A 21,179-nucleotide genomic window follows, 5' to 3' on the forward strand; every position below is an offset into this window, starting at 1 on the left:
CATCCGTTCCATTACACTGCGGCCTCCGTCGTCTTCATGGAACCGCCGTCGTCGCCTTTGTGTCGTTCTTTTCGCTTCATACAATAGAGGAGCTTGCAAATGATTGCAAAAGTTTTGTGCTAAACTGAAAGCGTTTGCGGCCCTATGGGCGGTCGTATTAAATAAGGTTAAATACGGTAGAATCGCTGAAACGTTTTTAAAATTGTGATTTTGTTAATGCGCCTATAGTCGATTAACTTCTATGGAAATTACTAGGCTTATGAGCTGCGATAAAATTTCTGCGCACATTTACCTTAGCCCACAGAATACTGGCCATGCATGCGTTAATTTAATAACTACTTCTATTTAGAAGAAGATAGAAGAACGATGCAATCGGTGCATATATATAATCTTTCTTTCTTTATTGTCCCCCGCGCGACATCCGTCCTCTTCTTCCATATACGATATTTCCTCGGCTGATGAAAAAAAGGCTATCTCTTGAGTAGCGCGTAGCCCCGCAGTTTTAAGGCCGCTTTCCTTACTCGAACGCTTCTCCGTGGTGATGGGCTGGTCTGTTTTAACGCGATAGCGTTAAGGAGCTCGTGTCGCAGAAAAGCCGGTGTCGTCGGCGTCGGTGTCGGCGTTTGCGGCGTTGACCGTGAGCGATAAATCACGGCAGGCGCTTCATAAATAAAAAGCAACTTCCAAGATTGGCCCGGTGGGAATCGAACCAGGGTCTCCGGAGTGTGAGACGGAGACGCTACCACTCAGCCACGAGTTCGATGCTTCCACGCGGTGCAAACGCGCCTCTAGTGAATGCGGTATTGCCTTCGAAACGAGCCGTGGAAAGTTATACTGAGGTGTATATCGGTAATTATGAACATGTAACGTACAGAAGTCACAATTACACGAGTTGCGAAGTGCGTTTCCGCTGCATTTCTTCTGCGCTTTCCGCACACGCAGAGCCATCCTGCGGCAAACACAGAAGACCCCCTCCTGTCAATGTACGGCGCTGCCCCGACAGGAGGCGCGCCGCGCGCGCATTGGGACCGCTGCCAGGCGCGTCGCGGGACTCCCTCTCCCCTGACGACGCTTCGCCGTGCTCCCGGTTTAGATTACTATCTATCTCTCTGCCCGTGCCGATCACGACGTTTGGCTGGCGTAGATCGTTTCCCCTCCGAGACACCGAGTTCTTTGGTTCGTTCCGTTCGCTCAGGCGCACGTTTCGTTGCCGCGCCGAACGCTGCGTTGCTCGACTCTCACCGCGTGATAGGTGGGCGCTAAGTCCGATGCGGGGCGCATCGTAAGTGATCGCTGTGCCGTAGCGCATTGTCTTATACCCCTTGGCGGGTCGACGGGAACGCTATCGCGTCCCACTCTTGAAGGCGAAGCTTAAGCGTCCTCCAATTTTTTTCCCGTGCTGAAGACGGCTCTTTACTTAATTCACTGTTGTGCGCTTGTGTTGTTATCGCTCGCCGTGACGTAGATGGACAGCGAACAGGCTGCTCAGCCGAAGGCAACGCGATAACTTGAAGAGGCGGCTCCGGTAATAGTAGAGCCCACTCTAAGAAACCAGGACGAATCGTTGTGAATTTCTTCACAGCTTCTGGGTGTATTGCTTGAAGCCTGGAAGCGTTCCATACTCGACCGTCTTCCAAAAGAAAGGACGCTGGTCCTCGTTGCCTGATAATCCTCTTGGAGTCTGCGAACTGCGAAGAAATCTTGCCGCGATCTGTAGGCATTCTTGCGCGGACGTAGCCGCCGATGGCAAATTGTCTCGCTAGTGCTCCGTGACGTCTATCTGTGTAAAGCTTTGAAGAAGTTTGTTTTTGACAGTGACACAGCATTTTGATTGCCTATGCTGGATTTTTATGGAAAAGAGTTGTCCGGCAAGCCAACAATGTTTAATCGCGTTCCTGGCAGTCGCGCATGCAACAAGACGGCGGGTTGAACTCCCGTTGCGACCTGAGATGTGCAGTGGTAGACGCCCTAGTAATCTGACAGCGACCCGAATATCACGCCGCTTATATACTGCCATCTGCACAACAGACTTCACAACTCTGTTGAACCTTTTGGCAAGGCCGTTTGCTTGAGGGTGGCAGACAGACGAGAAACAAAGGTGTACACCACGTTCCTGAAGGAAATCTTCAAACTCAGCCGAGCCGAAATGTGGTCCATGTTCGGAAACTACCGCATTGGGGCAGCCTTCACGAGCAAATGCTTGAACCAGAAAATTCTTGTCCGTCGCTGTAGAAACTTGTTGTGAAAAATTACCTTCCGGCCATTTGTTGTGATAATAAGTGTCACTGCATAACGACAATCGATGTGAGCTTGTTCAAGGGACTAATAATACCCATACCAACCTTGTACTAAGGTTTGTCAGGAAAAACTACTGGCTGATGGGTGCTGCAACTGGTTTCGCTGACTTATCACAGGACTGACAAACAACACTGGTTTTAACTAGTTGTTCAACGTGTTCATGCTTTCGAGGCCACCACTACAACTCTCGCAGTCGACTTTTCGTACGACTGATTCCCGGATGGGATTCGCGTGCAACTTCCATCAAACGAGTAAGAATGCTTGGGACCACTCTCTTGTCACCATGGTGAAGTAAGTGGTGTACCATTGACAGTTCTGCACGTAGATGAAAAAATGACAGCTTCTCTTCTAGATATTTTTATAAGGCCAGGATGACGAAGTGAAGTCCATAACTTTTGCAATGTTACTTTCAGTTGCACTCGCTGCTTGGAGTTCTGTGATCGTTACTATCAGAGGAAGAAGGCAAACAAACTCATCTTCAGCAGCAAATTCATTAGCTTCTCCTTGTAGAGGTAGTCGAAAGAACGCATGAGCCACCATATTGTTACTTCTCTTGCGGTAGTGTATGGTGTAGTGGTAACAAAGTAGGCGCGCTGACCAACATGAAATATGCATTGGCCCATGTCCACTAACTTTCGTTGACAAGGTGACGAGAGCACTATGGTCAGTTCGCAAGTCAAAGGGATGACCTCAAAGATAGACGTGCCGATATTCACAGGCCTAAACGCGTGCTAAGGCTTCACGTTCGCCTGCAGAATATCTTCGTTCTTGTGGGCTCAATTTGCGGGAGGCGAAGGCACAGCATTTGTAGATTTCCCTTATTGTTGCAGCACCGTGGCTAGTCCATACCTAGAGGCATCGGTCGTGACGATGACCGGAAGGCTCGGGTCAAAGAAATGTAAAACGTTGCAAGTTATCAGTAGAAATTTTAAATGGATGGAACTCTGTCCAGCTACTGGCGTCCAAGCAAATGGTTCGTTGCCTCGAAGCAATGCCCGTAAAGATTCCACAACATCCGAAAAACGCGGAACATACTTGGAGTAAAATCCCACCAGGCCTAGGAGAGAAAGAAGTTAATTTACATTTGAAGGCGCAGGAGCTTTTTTTGAATAGATTGAATAGATTATGCTAGTGGAAAAGCTCATTTACCGTTCAAAACATTCCCGAGAAACGTGAGTTCTGTGACGTCAAAAACGCACTTCTGGTTGAGTTTGAGGCCTGCTTGAGAAAGTCATTGCAAGAAGGCCTGTTCGTACTGATATGCGATTGTGAGAGCTCGTGAGAGCGGCAGTGAGGAGCCTTCAAAAAGTAACCGCTCACGTAAATGATGATTCGACGTTTTCCAAACAAGCTGATCACGTAGAAGCTCACCAGTGTTAGGGTTGACGTCTGGCACTAAGTGCAGAAAGGAATTGAACCGACCATCTCTCACCCCGCCTTGTCGAAGTGAGGCGTTACTTCGCCTGCTATGGTTGGCGTCCCGCACCTCGTGCAGAAAGAACTTTCTCTCACCCTACCTTCTTCCACCAGGCCTCGTCGAAATGAAGCGTGACTTCCTAATTCGCCATGACCATTTCAACTGTCTGCCGGTCTGGCGGAAGCCCCGCAGTGTACAGGCCTCTTTTGTGTTTGTGTGTGTGTGTGTGCGACTTTAGAGGGACCCGTTCCTCGAAGAGCCAAAAGGAGAACTTCCACGAACCAGCAACACGCAAGGGAGACGGACAAGCGTCTAGAATTCCAGGAGGCGGGACGGCCTCCTCCTTGCAGCAGGCTTTTTGTGCCGGTCACGTGACGTCGACGGAAGCAAGACCCCTCCGGCTATTGTAGAGAGCTTATTTAAGGGGCTCCGAAATGTACGTTTGATCAGTTCATTCTTTTCTCTTCATATTTCATCAACCTTTGAATAAACCAAGGCAAGTTTCGCACCATAGTAATCGTCTCGCCCTTGCTTGGTCGCCATGGTCTACCGGATGCCTGCAGCCCGCCGACAACGCCACGGTACCCAATAAGTAACGTCGGTCGAGCTTCGATAGGCAGGCGCCACTACAACTCGGCAGCAGTACGATACGCTACCCTGCAGTACGCAACACCAGTAAGGCCTCCAATATTACAGTCAACAATGAAGTGTTGTAAATCAGCCATGTATTCTTCCACTGTCTCAGCTGCATGTTGAGCTCGGCGACCGAACCGCTGTCGAGCCAAGCTGACGTTGACTGAACGCTTGAAATGGGTCAGAAAGCAAGGAGACGGCGGAATCATACGCATCCTTCGTCAGCACGGTGTCACCTGTACTCGAAGGGTCGGCATCAGAGCCCGACGACAAGTCCGCTCACTTCAGTGTAGAGGAATCCTGCTGCCCCTTCATGCCCTGACAGGTGATCAGAATCTCTCTGCGGCGTTTGGCTGGAAACTCGGAAGCTGCGGAAGCAACCATATACGTCTCCAAGGCTGGCTTCCACTGGTCCCATGGGACAGCCGGATGACTAGGTGAAGTCAGGGAAGGCGGTGGCGGTTGTAATCCCGGAACACTCATTGTCGTAATCTAGCAGGGGAAATCACCAGGAAACTTTCCCTTGAATAGGTTGAATCGTCGTCGCCAATATGTTGTATTTAGAAGAAGATAGAAGAACGACGCGATTGATGCATGCACAGTTACTTCCTTTATTTTTCTATATTGTTGCCCACGCGACTTCCTTCTTCTTCTTCCATATACGACACTATACTTGAAATGTTTGTCCAATCATGCTCTAGATAATTTGCAGGCATGCAGTACCTAATATATGTCGCCGCGATGACGTGAAATTCCAAGCAGGTGTACTTTTTGTTTTTGCCACTAATAACCCTAAGCTTTGTAGCACTTCGTAAGAATAAACAAACCAAACTTAGGTAGTGGAGGTGGCGTAATAATTTATTGTTCATGATCCATGCCAGGTCAACTAGTGCATCATGCAAGCTAAATATGAAAACAGGTTGCAGAGTAATTAAAGCCCCTATACTATTCTTTCTCATATTAAATATACAAAAGCAAGAATGCGCGTTAGAAGTTTCGCTCCTTTTTCTTGCTAAGTTTGGGGTCGGTTTGTGCACAGGACAAAGATGACTGGGGGCGGCCAGATAGCTGCTGCGGCAGACTGGAGTGAAACAATGTTCCTAAAAATCCTGCGTCGGGCAGCATCTAGGGAAGCTACCAAGATTCTCAAGAGTCGCGAACTTTACAGCCTGAAAGCCCGAGCGAGCGCGCGCCAGTACCGAGAAAAAGGAAAAGAAAAAGAATACGATTGTTTACTCTTCCATAGGAGTCGGTAGAACAGGAAAGTGAAGTGTGTCTTCACAGAAGCTGAAATCGCTTTGTGAACTCATGGTCCGCTGCCGAGAAAGGCAAACGATTTGCGGGTCGGCGACCGTGTTACAGGTTTGCTTGGTGAGGGGCGTCCGGTCATGATGCTGTACTTCGCTTCACCGCGCCTAGTGACGGTGCCATCCTTGTCAAGAGAGAGCGCATATTTTACGCGTTGGCGCTGATGTCACATCGGTTATAAGAAGTTGATGGTGGACCTCGGCATAAAAGAAAATATCGTGTTTAAAAACGCAGCAGTGCCACTCGACGGCGGCTACCGGATTTTGCCTCAGCCAATGCACTGGCGCACCCTCCGCTCGCGTCGCTAGTGTTGTATTCCAATTCACTGTAGTTGGGTGTCACGAGATCCAGCGCCCGCAACGGGTGGTGGGGGGGGGGGGGAGGAGATGAAGGTCTCCTCTCTAGTGAAGTCTCCTCCTCTAGTGCAGCCGTGGCGGCGCTGGCTGTCGGCACGGCTGAGCGTGTACGTGGTTCGCGCGTTGTATCTAGGAGGTAATTTAATCAGCGGAGTTTGCAAGTGTGTGGGCGAGCCTAGATGGCGGGGTACCTACATGTGCTATGTCTTCCAGTGTGCCTAGAGTTAGAGGCTGCGTAATCTCACGTTTTGGAGATGCGTTGAAGCGACAGGCAGTGGGGCGCCTTCGCTCGCCTCTACCTGTAGTCTTCTTCACGCCAACGTTGGGACAACTGGTCTTCGCGGGGAACTGAGTGAGACCTGATCATGTCTGCCTGTGCGCGTGGGACATCGTGCTTCTTGATTTAATTAGTAACGGACTGTTTACTGAAATTTACACGGCCGATCGAACTACAAACCTAACTTCATGAGTTGTCTGCTACTATGCTATCGCTTTCAACGCTTCGTCTTTCGGGCGATACTGACGCTCTTCTTTTACTTCGAATTCTTAGATTAATGCCTACGGTACTTACCGGAATGACGTCTCTACAGAGAAGTTGTCTGTCCAGGTGGGCATCATTTACAAGAAAAACTAAAGCGGTCTAATAAACTAATTTCATTAATGAAAATTTTAGGGACAACCTTTACGGAAAATTATTAGCAAGTTGAAGAGAATTCTCATAAATGTTTAAGTGTTTCTACATCTATTAATGGCCATGTAAGCTGAATAACTGGCGTCAAATTCTTATTTCAAGTTACTTGCTTCCCATGCGAAACTACAAAGCGCAGACCGCGGTGCAAACCAGCTGTGACGTAGAAGGGAGGCGTAAAGAGAGACTTTGACATTGCACGCAATAAAGCAGTGTCTCGCCTCTGCTGCTGAAGTGACTTGGTCGTCAACATGATAGATGCACAAAGTGCCGATAGGAATAATTTTGTGATAAGATGGAAGTTCGACGGCATCCTCATTGTACGCTACAGTTTTCTGTCGCAAAATTATTCAACGATGAGCCACGCTTGGCGAAACCGCGTTCGTAATCTGGGAAATTCAACGAATAATTTGATGCCACCTATGTCTGTCCACATTCATTTCGAAATCGAGAAAGACTTAAGTAGACTTTATGAAAATGTCCTGCAATTTTCCATGATAAACATTTACTGTAAAGTCTGCAAGCAAGAACGTAATTAATGTAGTTAGTATAATTAGTCAGTGGAATTCAAGAATACCGTTCGACAGGCAACTGTGTATATGCCGTAGTATATTTATTATAAGATTACACTATGCTTCCTGGTCCATTTTTGTCGTTGTTTTTGAACAACGACAGTACATAAAGTTTGGCTACTGAGGAGCCCGAGGCTAAACTAGAAGGGAAAAGAAGGAAACATTAGGTAACAGAACAACGTCAAGTGAAAGGAGAAACTTTCACAAGAAATCAACAGTACACAGGTTTCCTCTTATTTAGATATAACATTTGGGGCGCGTTCTAGATTATAATACAGCGACCTGTGCCACGCCTATCGTTGCAGTACACTGCCACTGAAAAAAGCAGTAGATTACTATTGTCCTTATTAGTATTATTAGGATTGCATTTGATAGTGGTTATTTCAATGCGCTACATTGTTTATAATGTACAGTTCCGGATGCTTGTGCCAGATTAACTCCGACGTTCACGTGGTATGTTTGGCCTGTTCTTTTTTGGCTCCGTATAGAAATGGCTTTTGTAATGCCCTTTCGTTAGAGACCTCTCCACTTCTGCGGCATGTGCGTACAGCCAGACGCCATTCCTGCGATTGCACTAAGTACTAACGCAGTCGAAGATGTTAAGTGGCACCGAATGGAGAAAAAAATACAACCCCACATTCATTAGTCGTAAGGAATTCTAATGAAGTCCAATGTATTCAAAGTAAATACAATAAAATAGCCATCTACATTTTCAAAACCACGTTGGGCCTGCTCGGCGAGCGAAATTATCACTTGCTGGGTTTACGTAAGCATCGTGGCATACCTAAATGTAAGGACCAAGCTCGTCTTCCTCTGTATTCTGTTAGTGCGTGCGTCTTGATTGTCTAACAACCGCCGTGGTTGCTCAATGGCTATGGTGTTGGGCTGCTGAGCACGAGGTCGCGGGATCGAATCCCGGCCACGGCGGCCGCATTGCGATGGGGGCGAAATGCGAAAACACCCGTGTGCTTAGATTTAGGTGCACGTTAAAGAACCCCAGGTGGTCAAAATTTCCGGAGTCCTCCACTACGGCGTGCCTCATAATCAGAAAGTGGTTTTGGCACGTAAAACCCCAAATATTATTATTATTGATTGTCTAACGTTTATAAAACGTGAAATGGTGGTGCTTGAGTTGTAAGACCCGAAAAATTCGCCGTATAAGGGCCGCTTGTGTTGCGCTCGCAGTTTAGCAGAATACTCGTATCGTGCTGGAATTAAGCTGGAGGCATTCAAGCTTATGGAATCAACAGAGACGAGACAGATATGAATTATGTGCATGTATACTTTGGTAGTTTTCTACAAATTGCCTCGACAAAATGCACGCATGCAGCGTTCGGAAAATTTCTTATTAGGTATTTAATTTCCAGAGCGTGCATAACATTTGCATGCTTGCTGCAGATTGAACAGTCACCAGCTGCCGAACATGCGACCTTCGCTTTCAGTCGTTGAGTACCAGATTTTTCGGCCTTGTCAATACAGCGTGGAGACTAAAGCGCTCGGAGCATGATATTGTTACTTTAGAGTTCTATACCTGTCTCAGCGGTTTCTTGTGAGCGCCGCATACACTTAGTATAGGTAGCTGTTAATCTCGCTTCTGAAATTGTGATCTCGAGTATTACGTCACGCTTCGCTCATTTATTTCATTAATTGGTTATCCAGTCCGGGTTATCTCCATCGATTTAATGTTTCAGTTATTCGGAATGAAAATGCCACCCTAGGCCGAAACTAAATCTCCGGGTTCTGTACTGCATATAAAGTTTCACTTAGTGAATGAATGGTTGCACAAATTAAACCGTTTGCTCAGCTCCACACGCGGATGAGTTGTTAATGTAGGGAAAAAAAAAAGGAAATTCAAGCACTCTGAACTAATGTGTGTTCCCGATAGTGACTGGAGCCTATTAGCTCGTCGTCAACATTGCCGCTTGTTCCAAGCCTGCTTCTTTACCTCTAACCTGCTTTATTTTACCGTTATACTTGCGTCCGGCCGATGTGAGACAAATGGGAAGTACAGACCCCATGCTTCTGAGTATGAAGGCTTGCCATATAGAACGCAGCCCTTTTTCACCACGTGATAGCAAGGTACCACCCGGAACGTGTGTGCAAAACACTGACACCAACGGCGTTCTCTTATTGTGATAGCAATGGACACTGTAGGCGAATTTCGCCGTCTCCATGATGTTAAAGTGTGCGAGCAGCGGGGGACCCGTGCGCGGTATGCTACGGGTGCAAGGGGAAGTGTGCGAGCACGGTGAGCCGTGAAGGATTGTTGCTTGGTGTCTTCGCGCGGGCCAAATGTTGTGGATCACGTGATCCAGCGCATATTGAGGGACAATATTGGGCTTCTTCATCCCTAGCCCCACTGTGGATGCATATTGCCCACCGCGTGGCCCTGCCCGCTCGCCTTATATTGGAGGTAACGTACAGTGAGTGGGTGCTACGTCTAAGGGCGAGCCGAGATGGCTAGTGATTTCATGCGCGCTGACTATCCGTGCACTTACTGTTGGTGGTCGCGCACACTGATCTTCTGAGACGCGGCACAGTTGAAATCGTGAAGCGAGCAGCAGCACGAAGCGTTAGCTCCCTGCGGCAAACTCTTCTGACCGCGACCACTTGCTGTCATTGAGTAATGGAGGTCTTCGCGGGAGATCTGTTAATGTTTGCCTATACGGTTGTGCCATTATTGTTTGTTCAAATACTAAACGAATTACTTAAATTTATGAGGTCGCTAAAACTATGATTCTGACTTTGTGTGATTGTCCAATTCATTGCTTTTGCAATGAATGCTTTGCCTTACGGTCGATACTGCGACTGTATATTGCAGTTCTGTGGAATGGACTATTCTCGCGTATACTGTATGCTATTGCGAGGAGTGGCCGCATATGCGGGTACATTAAAGGAAATCTAATGTAACCGCCCACCACCAAGCCCACCAACGCGGAGGTGCTATGAAATGTTCGTAACTGCACTAGATAGCTCTCTCTAGTCATTCTGCTAGCGTACTAGGCTACTAACTTTTGAGATAAACCTTTTTAGCGGTGAAGCAAAGGTTCATGAAAAGTGTTTCAGTCCGGCACTTCCATCTCCTGCCGTCCTGGAGTTATCTTTCGTTCGAGACTTGTCACAGCGCCCTTTCGCCGCAAACACTGCGATGTACCCTAAGACTTTCACCATCGTTCATAGTGCGTGTAGTGACACTGCTGACCTCTTCGTCGCAGGGCCTACTTAGAAAGTCTACACCCGGGGACTCCACGAGAGGTGACGACTCGGGCGTGACACAGCCTCCGCCATTGAGGCCCGTTCAGGGCGACTCGCCTCCGCCCTCCCGAAGGCCGGGCAGGCGACCCAACGCGCGAGCAGCCACTGCGGCGACGCCCATTGCGGGGGACGGCAACGAGGAAGACAGGGCTGGTGGTGCCACGAGGTTGGGGCCAGGGCGGCTGTCCGTCGACGACCACGGTGACGGTACGTCGGCAGCGGTGACGACGCCCCCGCTCCGCAACGGTCCACGTAGACGGTCCCGCTGGAAGGCGTCCGCTTCGCAAGAGGACGAAGACACCGGCGGCGCCGAAAGTGGAAGCACTGTGGATTACCAGCTCAGCTCGGATGAGGAGACGTCCAAAAGGAGCTCGGGCCAGCCGACGCCTCCGCCTCTTCCGCCGCCCGCACAGGCCCCTCATATAGGTGAGAAGGTGGGGCGTCGCTTAGAGCGACTGAACGTTGAGCAACTTGGTAGGTCGTTACTAAACGCCGGACGTGCGTACACTGGCACAAGTAGGCACGAAAAGCACGAATGGAACGTAGTATTGCGTTGACCTTTTCGTTCCTACTGACATTAAATTCAATTCTGGGGTTTGACGTGCACGGTCTGATTACGACGGATGCCGTAGTTAGGGACTCTGAGCGCGCAGCCGGCATCGAACCCAGACCTCGTGTCCCACAGCGCAACGCCATAGCACCTGAGCCAAGGAGGTGGTTTTTTTTTTTCATCCCTACTTTCGTCTGAGCGCGCGCCTGTCTTTCAACAAAATGTGGTGGTGTTGTTTCGTTCACTTGCGACGTTATGGGGAGTTTGGATGTTGAAAAACCCGCTATGACGAAATCGCAGCTGAGAACAAACAAAAAGCATTGAACGAGAGAACAGTAATCAAAAGAATTTGGAGTCGCTTAGAGAAACAAACACACACACGCTCTTAGCAAGAACTTGACAAGAAGTTTTAAATACAAGGGACACGGAAAAACACAACTCGCTTAAATGGAGATGCCGAATGAACGGAACAACGTTACAAAATTTGGTTGTCGTCCCCTAGCCACTATGTTAGCAAACTTGGTTTAAACAAAACTAATATTGTAGAGAATTTGGTTAACCGGAACTTTAACCGAAACTACTGCATACGTCATCGGCGTATCGAAGAGGAAACATTCGGTAAACATGTCAAATTCTGATGTTATCAATTATGAACTGAATCGAACTCAACAAGCAGTTTACGGGAACGTTAATGCAAAATCAAGATTTCGAAGTCGCTGCGGGGTTTCCATCGTGAGGTCTTCGCTAGGCAGTTAATTATTCCTGCTGAGAAGGAAGAGAGCACCGCGGAGTAGGTGGAATTTTCGCAGCCCACTGCCAGGAATATTATACCTCAGATTACGCCCTTGTTGCCTGGTCTGAGGAGGCAGAGTTATTATCGGTCGAATTCGTGGATAAGACTACGCTCTTATTGACGAAGACATTGATTGTACTGCTCGGTACGGGATATGTTTCTGACAAGACAGCAAGAGATGCTCGCACTTGAAAGTTTGTATCTCTGTATTGAACGCGAGGACTGCGCAGAAATATCGGGAACTTTTTCGCGCTTGTACCCTGCGCAAAATGAGCTACAGTAATAGAAGCAGAGCACAGTAAGTTCGCAGTTTTTTATGTGTTGCATATTGCAATCACTCAGTTCAGCCCTTGGGCGCGGCCGGGCAGCCACCATTGACCTTTAGCGCAACCACGTGACGTGACGTCACGACAGCCGGAGGAAAAGCTGGGCCCCACCTCGCGCAATATGCAACGCATTCTTAGCTTAACCAAGCTAAGCCTGGCCATTTTTTCTTTACCACGTAATACCAAAATGCTTCGAAGCTTTTTGAATAAAAGGATCCTTAGGGACGTTTTTGTCCTTCGCTTAAAGGGGTCCTGAACCACCACTGGGGCTTGTTGAAAACGCGCAATGGGCGGATAGCGTGGGCTCCTGTGAACTTGTCAGCCAAATTTTGCAGTCCTGTGGGGCGCGTGAAGTCCCAAGCGGAGCGCGAAGTCACCCGGTCAGCCCACGGTCAGCGCAGGGGGAGGAAACGGCAGCCCTTATATATTTTTTTTTGTTGAAACAGAAGGAAACATATTGTGCTTTCTACATCTTACCTGTAAAAAATTCATGAGATGTGAGGCTCCGATTATTTATGGAATATATTGGTGCTGTGCATATTTTGCGCTGTAGTACATTTAGCCAGCATTTACTGCAGCTAACTGCTCTATAATAGCTTACGAAATACTAATGCGCACTTCATCTGACAATTTTAGAATATCTGCACACACAAAATGAAAAAGAAGAAACCCCTAAAGCTGAGTTCTCAGCTAATCACATTTATTACTCTCTACATTTCCACATTTGCATATTTTTGCACAATACTGAAGGCCCTCGTTGGGCCCATGCAGGAGTGGTTACAACATGGAATACAATACGAAATAAGGAGAAGAAAGTGAAACTACTGTATCCAGCAAAGCATTAGCACACACAAAAATGAACATACTCAATAAGTACATACACTCTGCTTAAATGAGCGGTTCGTGAAACAGGAGAAACAACATTTACCATAAGTATGCATCGACAGAGGCTGCATATGAAATACTGGTAACTTCACCATTCGAATTCCAGATTCTCAATACTGTCAATAAATGCGTTGGCAGATGGGCAGTTTACAGCTCTAAAGGGTAGCATGTTCCAATCGGAAATGGCGTGTGGGATTATAGAGTACTTGTGAGTGTTATTATGGTTGGGATGGTGCCGTATTAGTTTATTATTATTCGTTCGGGCAGAAAGTTTGAATGGCGCTTGAACGTATGTTGCTTGTGGTATTCGATAGGAGCCGTGATAAAGCAAGTATAGAAATTTTAATCTGGAAATCATTCTACGTTGACCCAGTGGTTGAGCGTTAGCCTTGACGCACGTGTTCGTAATGCTCCTTTGACGCGAATATTGTGAATATAAAAATCTCAATGCTAAGTTCTATATGCGTTCTACTTTGTCGGGTAAATACTTCTGGCGCGGGGCCCAAATAATGTCAGCATACCCTAAAGCGGGTCTAATGAGGGTTCTGTATGCATTTAATTTAACACTAGGTTGTGTGTTTCTAAGTTTTCTGCTCAAGAAATGTAGTTTACCTAGCGTCTTCTCATATATGTTATTTATATGAGTTTTTGATTGTCCAACGGTTTTTGAAAGAGACGGGATTGGACAAGCGGCTGTGACAGTGATATCACTTGCCATGCCAGATTGATGGACTCTAACGGACAATGTGTGTGTGCTGTGCTATGTGCTTTCTCTCCCCCTTTCCCCTCTTTCATCACCCCCATCCCTCTCCCATGTGTAGGGTAGCGAACCGGTTAAGCTAAACTGGTTAAGCTCCCTGCCTTTCCTTCTCTACTTTTTCCTTACTTCCTTCCTTCCTATATGAGTTTCCCAATTTAATTTCGTTGTAAGAGTGGCGCCGAGATATGTGACCTCATCGAATTTTCTTAGTGGTATATTGTTTATTGTGTATGTAAACTGAAACGCATTTTTCTTGTGTGTGAAGGAGAGACTGGTAGTTTTTGTTGCATTCAGTTTCATCCCCCATTTGTTGCACCAATTTTGTATAGCAGCTAACGGATCGTTTAGTTTTACCTGATCCTCTCTGATATTCACTATTGTGTACACTACGCAATCATCGGCGAATAGCCGCATTTGAATAGGCGGCTGAATGCATGAACGAATATCATTGATGTAGATCAGAAGTAGGACGGGCGCAAGAACCGAGCCTTGTGGAACACCACAAAAAAACGATGTAATCAGATATAATATCATTCACACCTACGCATTGCTTTCTGTTTTCGAGATAGTTCTTTATTCATGATACTGTTTTCTCGTGTACACCAATGGCAGTTAGTTTAGTAATAAGATGTGGATGAGGAACAACATCAAAGGCCTTTGAAAAATCTAAGAAAATGGCATCTATTTGGCTTCGGTTATTTATTGCGGTAGCTATATCATGGGTTATCTCAGCTAACTGAGTAATAGTACTTAGACCTGAACGGAATCCATGTTGCCGGCTCTATAAAAGGTCATTATTCTTTAAGTGTAATATTATGGCCTTATAAATAATATGTTCGAACAATTTACTGGATGCACATGTTAATGAAACAGGTCTATAGTTACTTACGTCGAGTTTGAAGCCAGATTTGTGCACAGGCATTACTTTGGCCTTTCGACAGTCGTCAGGTATCACTTATGTTTCCAAAGATCGTCTGTAAGTTACGTATAAGTATTTTGACGTCAAAGCTTATTTTTCCTAAAAAAATGCGTTTGATATAAGATCAGGGATACAGGGTTCCTTTACATCCAGTTTTTGCAAGAGCCGAAAAATTCCTTCTTGGTGGATATCTATTTCAGGCATTGGATTGTCCAACTGATACGGTTGAGAGGGGCCGTTAAATGTTGTTCTGTTCAATACAGATTGAAAAAATTCATTAAATTTGCTTGACGTTAGGTTGAGCAACTGTCTCGTTTGAAACAGTAATCTGCGACACGGTGCGCCGCTCCCTGGATAGGTAGCGCCAGAATTTTTGTGGTTTATTCGTCTTGTAAGAAGGCAGAGTAACAGTGAAAAAACGCTCCTTGGCCGTTCGGATCTTATCTTGTATGCAGCGCACGAGAGCTTGAAGGTCACGTGTGGTTTTCTTTCTGCACTTCCTTTTAATTTTGTCGTTTTAAATGTATTATTTCGCGCGATACCCAAGGATGTTCTTTGTTCACTCGTTTCTTTCTAAAGGGAATGTAGTTTTCTTCACAAAAATGTACAGTAGGCTTAAAACGTAACCATAATTCATTTACGTCATGAAGTAATGAAAACTTCAGAAGGCAGGCGTTCAAATATTCTGAGATAGCATTGTCATCCGCTCTTGAGTAATCCCTGATAACAGCAATCGATATCTTAACGCGTTCACGGTTTCCTAAAATTGGGCAGGTGTATACAATCATTTTATGGTCCGGAATGCAATTTTCAACGTTTAATGTGTTATTTCGAAATAGGCTGCTTACAAACATCAGATCAAGCGCAGAACATGACGGACCAGCTATTCTAGTCGGTTCGGAAACTAGCTGGTCTAGAGAGAAAGTAAATGCATCAACAATAGTGACTCGGCACTTCTCGCGTCAGAGCTGTTGTGCGAAAGATTAGTCCAATTGATTCCTGGTAAATTGAAATCACCTGTGATGATAATATTGGAATGTGAGTTAGTGTGGTGTAATGTAATCGCGCATAACGTTTAGGTATTCAGGGGGCCCAATCGGAGGTCGGTCCACACCACCCAGAAATATGCTTTTTCCATTAAATGTAAGTTTACACCATACGCTTTCATGGTCACGTATGCTGTTTAAAACTGTGAATTTTATGTTAGATTTGATTGTGACAGCTACATCTCTCTCTCCTCCTCCTCCTCCTCCCCCCCCCCCCCTGCGATTTTCTGTCTTTCCGTATGAGCCGATAAGAAGGTGGAAACACTTTGGAATCCTGAACGCTTTCGTGAAGCCAGGTTTCCGTGGTGACTATGATGTGCGGTTGATGTGCTGCAACTATGCTTTCAAGTAGGCTGAACTTATTGACTATGCTGCGCGCATTCAGCGATACATTTAGTACGTTGTTGTCACGTGCCATTACGAGCTGTTGGGCCAACGTGTGCAGAAGTTGTCAATTGGTTTAGATAGTTCAATTCTTCGGTCCTCAAACTCATTCCGTATAAAGGTTTTGCCATTTATTTTTAGTTTATCGAGTGTCAGCGATACCTTTGCCCCTTTCGCCTTGTCACTTGCTGCAGAACGCCATAATTTAGCACGTGTGTCACCTACTTTCTTCGAGAAATCTTCGTATATTGAAATCTGGGTGTTTTTCAGCTTGAAGCATCTTGATAATATTTTGTTTTTCTGAGCGAAGTTAGATAACCTGATAATAACGGGGCGTGTCCTTTGGCTTTGCTTTGTACCGATTCTGTGAACTCGTTCTATTGAGTTAATTTATATTCCTAGGATATTCTTAAATATACCGTCCCGCACTTTTGCTTCAAGTGCTTTAGCATATTCATAAAAGCTCTCACTGAATCCATAAATTACTAGGTTATTCCGCCTACTTCTATTTTCTAAATCGTCGACCTTCGATGTCAGAAATTCTACTTGTGTGGGCCGATATCTGAGACAGTAAAAAGAAGTGGGAAGCGCAGAGTGTGCTGCTTTTCCAAGAGGCATCATGTGACGCCATAAGGCGAAGTAATCGCTTCACGAAGACGTCATCGCTTGATCTCACGTCTGACATGATGACGTCGTGAGATACGTCATCAGGTGATATTGTCGTGCGAATGTGCCGTTATTTTCGTATATTCCAATTACAGTCCGAAGCAGTGATGTCTGCAGCTTCTGTGTAAGTCGTATGTTGCAAATTTTCTGACGCAATTTACTTTGAGAAAGTCAACTATTTCAATAAGGCACTTGCGCTTAACACATGGCCTAGAGGAATGAGCATGCACGCTGCACTTCCGCACACATGCGTGCGCGCGTGACGTACAGGCGCCGGCAAAAGTGGTATACTCCACGCAGCGGGAGCCGGAGCAACAGCAAACTGCATCGCAACGCCATCTACAGGCAGCATCTGGGATCGAGGCAGCCACTGGGTGCCCTTTATTATCTGCAGGCATGTCGCTTGACTCGCGTCAATGTAGATGGCGTCGCGATGCAGTGTGCCGCTGCTCCGGCTCCCGCTGCGTGAAGTATACCACTTTTGTCGGCGCCTGTACATTGCTTGTGGTAGTCGTGCCTGCCTAACGTCTTCTAACGTCGCGCTTGCCTAACGTCGTCAACAGCTTCGATTTACATCCGCTTTCATAGGGTGGAATGGCGGTGGATTTCTTCGGTCCCTCCGAGTTTCGTACACGCGGAACCTACTGTGGATGAATGTAGGGTGGAATGCATATGTGACGTCCTTGCTTAAAGCGCGTTATTAATTGACATTTATTTGGTTATTTATACATTTTGCTCTCCTTCGCACGACATAGCAAGATAATGAGCAATCAATATTCCGGGCTCAACGCAACAATACAAGAGCTGCAACAGCAAGGACACACAAATTCTTTAAACAAGAATATAATTGGCTAGCTCTTTAACAAAGAAGCTTCGTGTGGCAAAGTATGAAACGCCCCACCTAGGCTGAGCTGAATTCCGTGGTTTGAGGAAAACAAATACAGATCGCAGTCTGAACTGCGCACTGCTTAGGCGAAAATGCGTGAACAGCCTTATGTAGCGCGGTAAAAGGTATACACGTGCACCCGTGTTAAATTTTACGATTTATTCCCCGAACTTCTGATTGACTGGCATTTGGGAGGAGTACGAATGTGAAAGGGTATGTAGATGAGGCTGTGACTGATGGACGCTTTTCTTAATTTGACATTATCCATAACTGACAGCGTTGGTCTTACAGCCGTGCTAAAATAGAACACAAAATGCATCTGCCGTAGTCTACGTTTCTTCTATAGCATATGTTGTGGTGGCGTGTCAATTATGCGCAGACCTAAGACTTTGGCTCAGCTTAGCCAAGCAGAAATGCCTCTAGTTGACCTCCTTCGGTTTCCTTTGATTATACTTCGCTACCAGACTCGCGTGATTTACAAAACACGTGGTTAATTGTCGGCGTTATCTTGTTAACTCATGGACGAGAAGAAGGGGAACCGATGGGCTGTTTAGATTTTTTATCACCAGCTTATGAACCCAAGGGAAGGAAAGTAACTTTGGTTTAGTTGTAATGCACTAATACGAAGGAAAAGGGAGATGAAATAAAGGAAAAGATAAATTGGCCGTCGATGGCAGCCGAACGCACACTTTCCGCATTACGCTTGCGATGCGGTTCCAATTGAGCTGCGGCGGCGGCTATTCCTCCAGTACAAGTTTTTAGGTATTTGTGTATTCGTACCAGATCTGTCGCTGGGACACATGTGCCAGAGACAGATGCGGCACATCCTCTCTTAACGGTAGGCGTAGCGTAGCACTGCGTGAAACTATGGGCAGACTACTGGATATCTTGTATAGTTTGATACATGTGGTGTTCTTATAAGGGAAGATCACTTACCAGCGCTTTCATTTTCGTAACATTTAGCGGCAGGTTGAAATGCTGCTGGGCCCTCCTAAAGCGCCGCTCCAGTATTGTTTCGTAACGTGCAGTATTGCTAATGCATTAAAGTGCAGTGCCCTTTACTGCGACATTTAGGGAAAGCGCGTTCAGTGCTTGGCGATCGCTCAGCATAAAAAGTGGGATCTCGAAAGCACCGATGCCGCGCTATTTGTGACGCGGAGGTAAAAGATCGCTATGCGAATGACGTCATTCGTCGTTTGACACTTGCCGGGCGTCACTTAATGCCTCTGACTGTGCCTGACACTGTGCGGCCGTGATTGATCTCCTTTCTTGACGTCCGTTGTTGCTCAATCGGGAGACAAGAATGCCTGTGCCGCTTCACCACGTCGGTTTCTCGTCTTGCCCTTGTGCGTGCGTTAATTGTCGAGACATGAGCTAGGCGAACAGCGAGTGCAGTTTGGCGGCTCCCCAGCAGCAACGCTGGTACGTGTGTTGTGTTGTGGGGGAAGGGCGGAGCGCTTGGATTGCTGTAACAGGAATGCGCGAGAGAAAATCTACGATCGCGAGGTCTCCGAGTGCGGTAGGTGGCAACTGCTTTTCTTGTTGTTGTTGTTCTTGTTGTTGTTGGCTGCGATCCCACGTAACGTACGAGTGCTGTTTTGGCGTGTCACTGTAATTTCGGAAACGAAAGGTAACGACCGTTGTGTAGCGCTTAATTCGCCAGTGCTGATGTCGTTGAAGCATTTGCGGTCGTAGTGCTCATGAAGGTGCCGAGTGGGTTGTTTTATTCTCTGGTTCAGTGATTTAGCAGACACTGCTGATTCTTCGTAGACACTGCTGGCACTTCAGACGTAACGTGTTGCTGCTGTGGCAATTTAACTCGATTGTTTTTATTGATGACGAGAGAGAGAGAGAGATCAAAAGCAGACAGTACAGAAATGTTAACCAGAAAAGCGTCTGGTTGGCCAACTGCGCGGGGAAAAGAGAAAAGCGGGAGAGTTCGCGCTTTACTAGGGATGACACTTCGGCCTAATAGGTGAAGGGGACAGGGGAAATTGAATGTTCAGAGAGAAGGAAACCCGCGTCGACTGCGTTCGCGCGCTTGAAAGGCACCATTATTAGATTCGTCGGACGATCCTACGGCTGTCAAGCAGATGTAGGAGTCGTCGGACTACCTCGCCGCTGCCACCATTTGAAGGAGTCGAAGGTCGTAGAGATGAATTCGGTGGACAGGATTTATTACCTATTAACATATTTTAAGACAAGACAAACATCGGCAGTCTAGCGCGACTCCCATATGGAGCCCGCAAGATTAACATTCAGCAAACAGCATTCGAGCACACAGCTGACTACTACATTTTGAGCATAACAACGAGCACTCAGCTCCCAACGACGAGCACGACACGAGCACATTCTAGCAGCCGGCAAACGCTGCTTATAAGCTCTCCGCTTGACGTCATAGTTCGACGTCATCGTTCGGCGTGGACGGAGCACGAGTGGTCGGGAATGTTCGTCCAATCATTGTAAACTTGCCGCCGCCCCGCAGTACAACCCACACACACTAATGCACGCAAGTTCGAGCGCCCACACACAAAGGCTCCGGAGCCGACGTCAGAGGGCTTTGTAGAACTCTCGGTGCCGCATAGCTCTCGGTGACGCATAGCTCTCGGTGTCGACGACCGAGGGCTTCGTAGAACTGTGCTCCGTACCACATTCCTGAGCTGACCGCGCGCCACGTGGCTGCCGGTCATCCGCAGTTCTCGGAAGGGCTCCCTGTCTGGTGGGCTTGGAACACGTGCAGCGGGCTGAAAGCTGGCACGTTGCCACCCCGTACGGCCATTCCTAACACCATGCTACCAATAGCACTCGCGCAAGCTACTCGTTCTCAAAACGCACTAGAAGTGTCTTCGTGCCTATCTGGGCTGATGACTAATAGGGATGATGTTCTAGTGCAGTGTGCACGCAAATAACGCGTTATGACTTAGCGGAAAAATTGCAAAAATTTGTCGTATATACACTCACGTTCTTTTAGAAGAAACAAAACTGAGGAAAAGAAAGAAACTGGAACGAAAGTATAACGCAAATTAAAAACAATCTATGAATTCCTTCTTTGAACACTCGTCGTGATGTAGCACTTATATTGCTGTTTCATAAGTACGTGCACGGACCGAGGCCATCACCAATAGCATTGTAAGTTTCTCCATTCACCTCAGGAAGATTCCATAATCATCTTTCTTTCACGCGCATCTACGGCAAAACAGACGCTTTTAACTCATCTGCGCTTCCACGTGTTATCCGCTTGTGGAACGACCTTCCCGATATACTGGTAGCTGAAGCTAACAAAGAAAAATTCCGTCATGGTATAAACATTCATTTCTTACTTAAAAAAAAAAAACTTCTTGTGTACGTTGCTTCTTGTATGCTTTTTTTTCTTATCTTAGAATTTTAGAGTTTGTGCAAACTTGACTCTTCGTTGTAATATTATTAACAAAGCATTG

General features: G+C 46.7%; 1 protein-coding gene across 6 annotated transcripts in view; it reads left to right on the forward strand.

Moving 5' to 3' along the window:
* Positions 1-21,179, forward strand: part of LOC135917996 (microtubule-associated protein futsch-like) — a 302,288-nt gene that overhangs the window by 223,894 nt on the left and 57,215 nt on the right. For all 6 annotated transcript variants that reach the window (XR_010569510.1, XM_065451680.1, XM_065451688.1 and 3 more), the window contains exon 3: positions 10,488-10,953. Coding sequence is in view for 5 of the 6 variants with exons in the window: in XM_065451680.1 (XP_065307752.1) it covers positions 10,488-10,953 (466 nt within the window). In the remaining variant the exon portion in view is untranslated. The remainder of the gene's footprint in view (positions 1-10,487; positions 10,954-21,179) is intronic.

The sequence above is a fragment of the Dermacentor albipictus genome, chromosome 2, assembly GCF_038994185.2.
Source record: "Dermacentor albipictus isolate Rhodes 1998 colony chromosome 2, USDA_Dalb.pri_finalv2, whole genome shotgun sequence".
Classification (NCBI taxonomy): Eukaryota; Metazoa; Arthropoda; class Arachnida; order Ixodida; family Ixodidae; genus Dermacentor; species Dermacentor albipictus.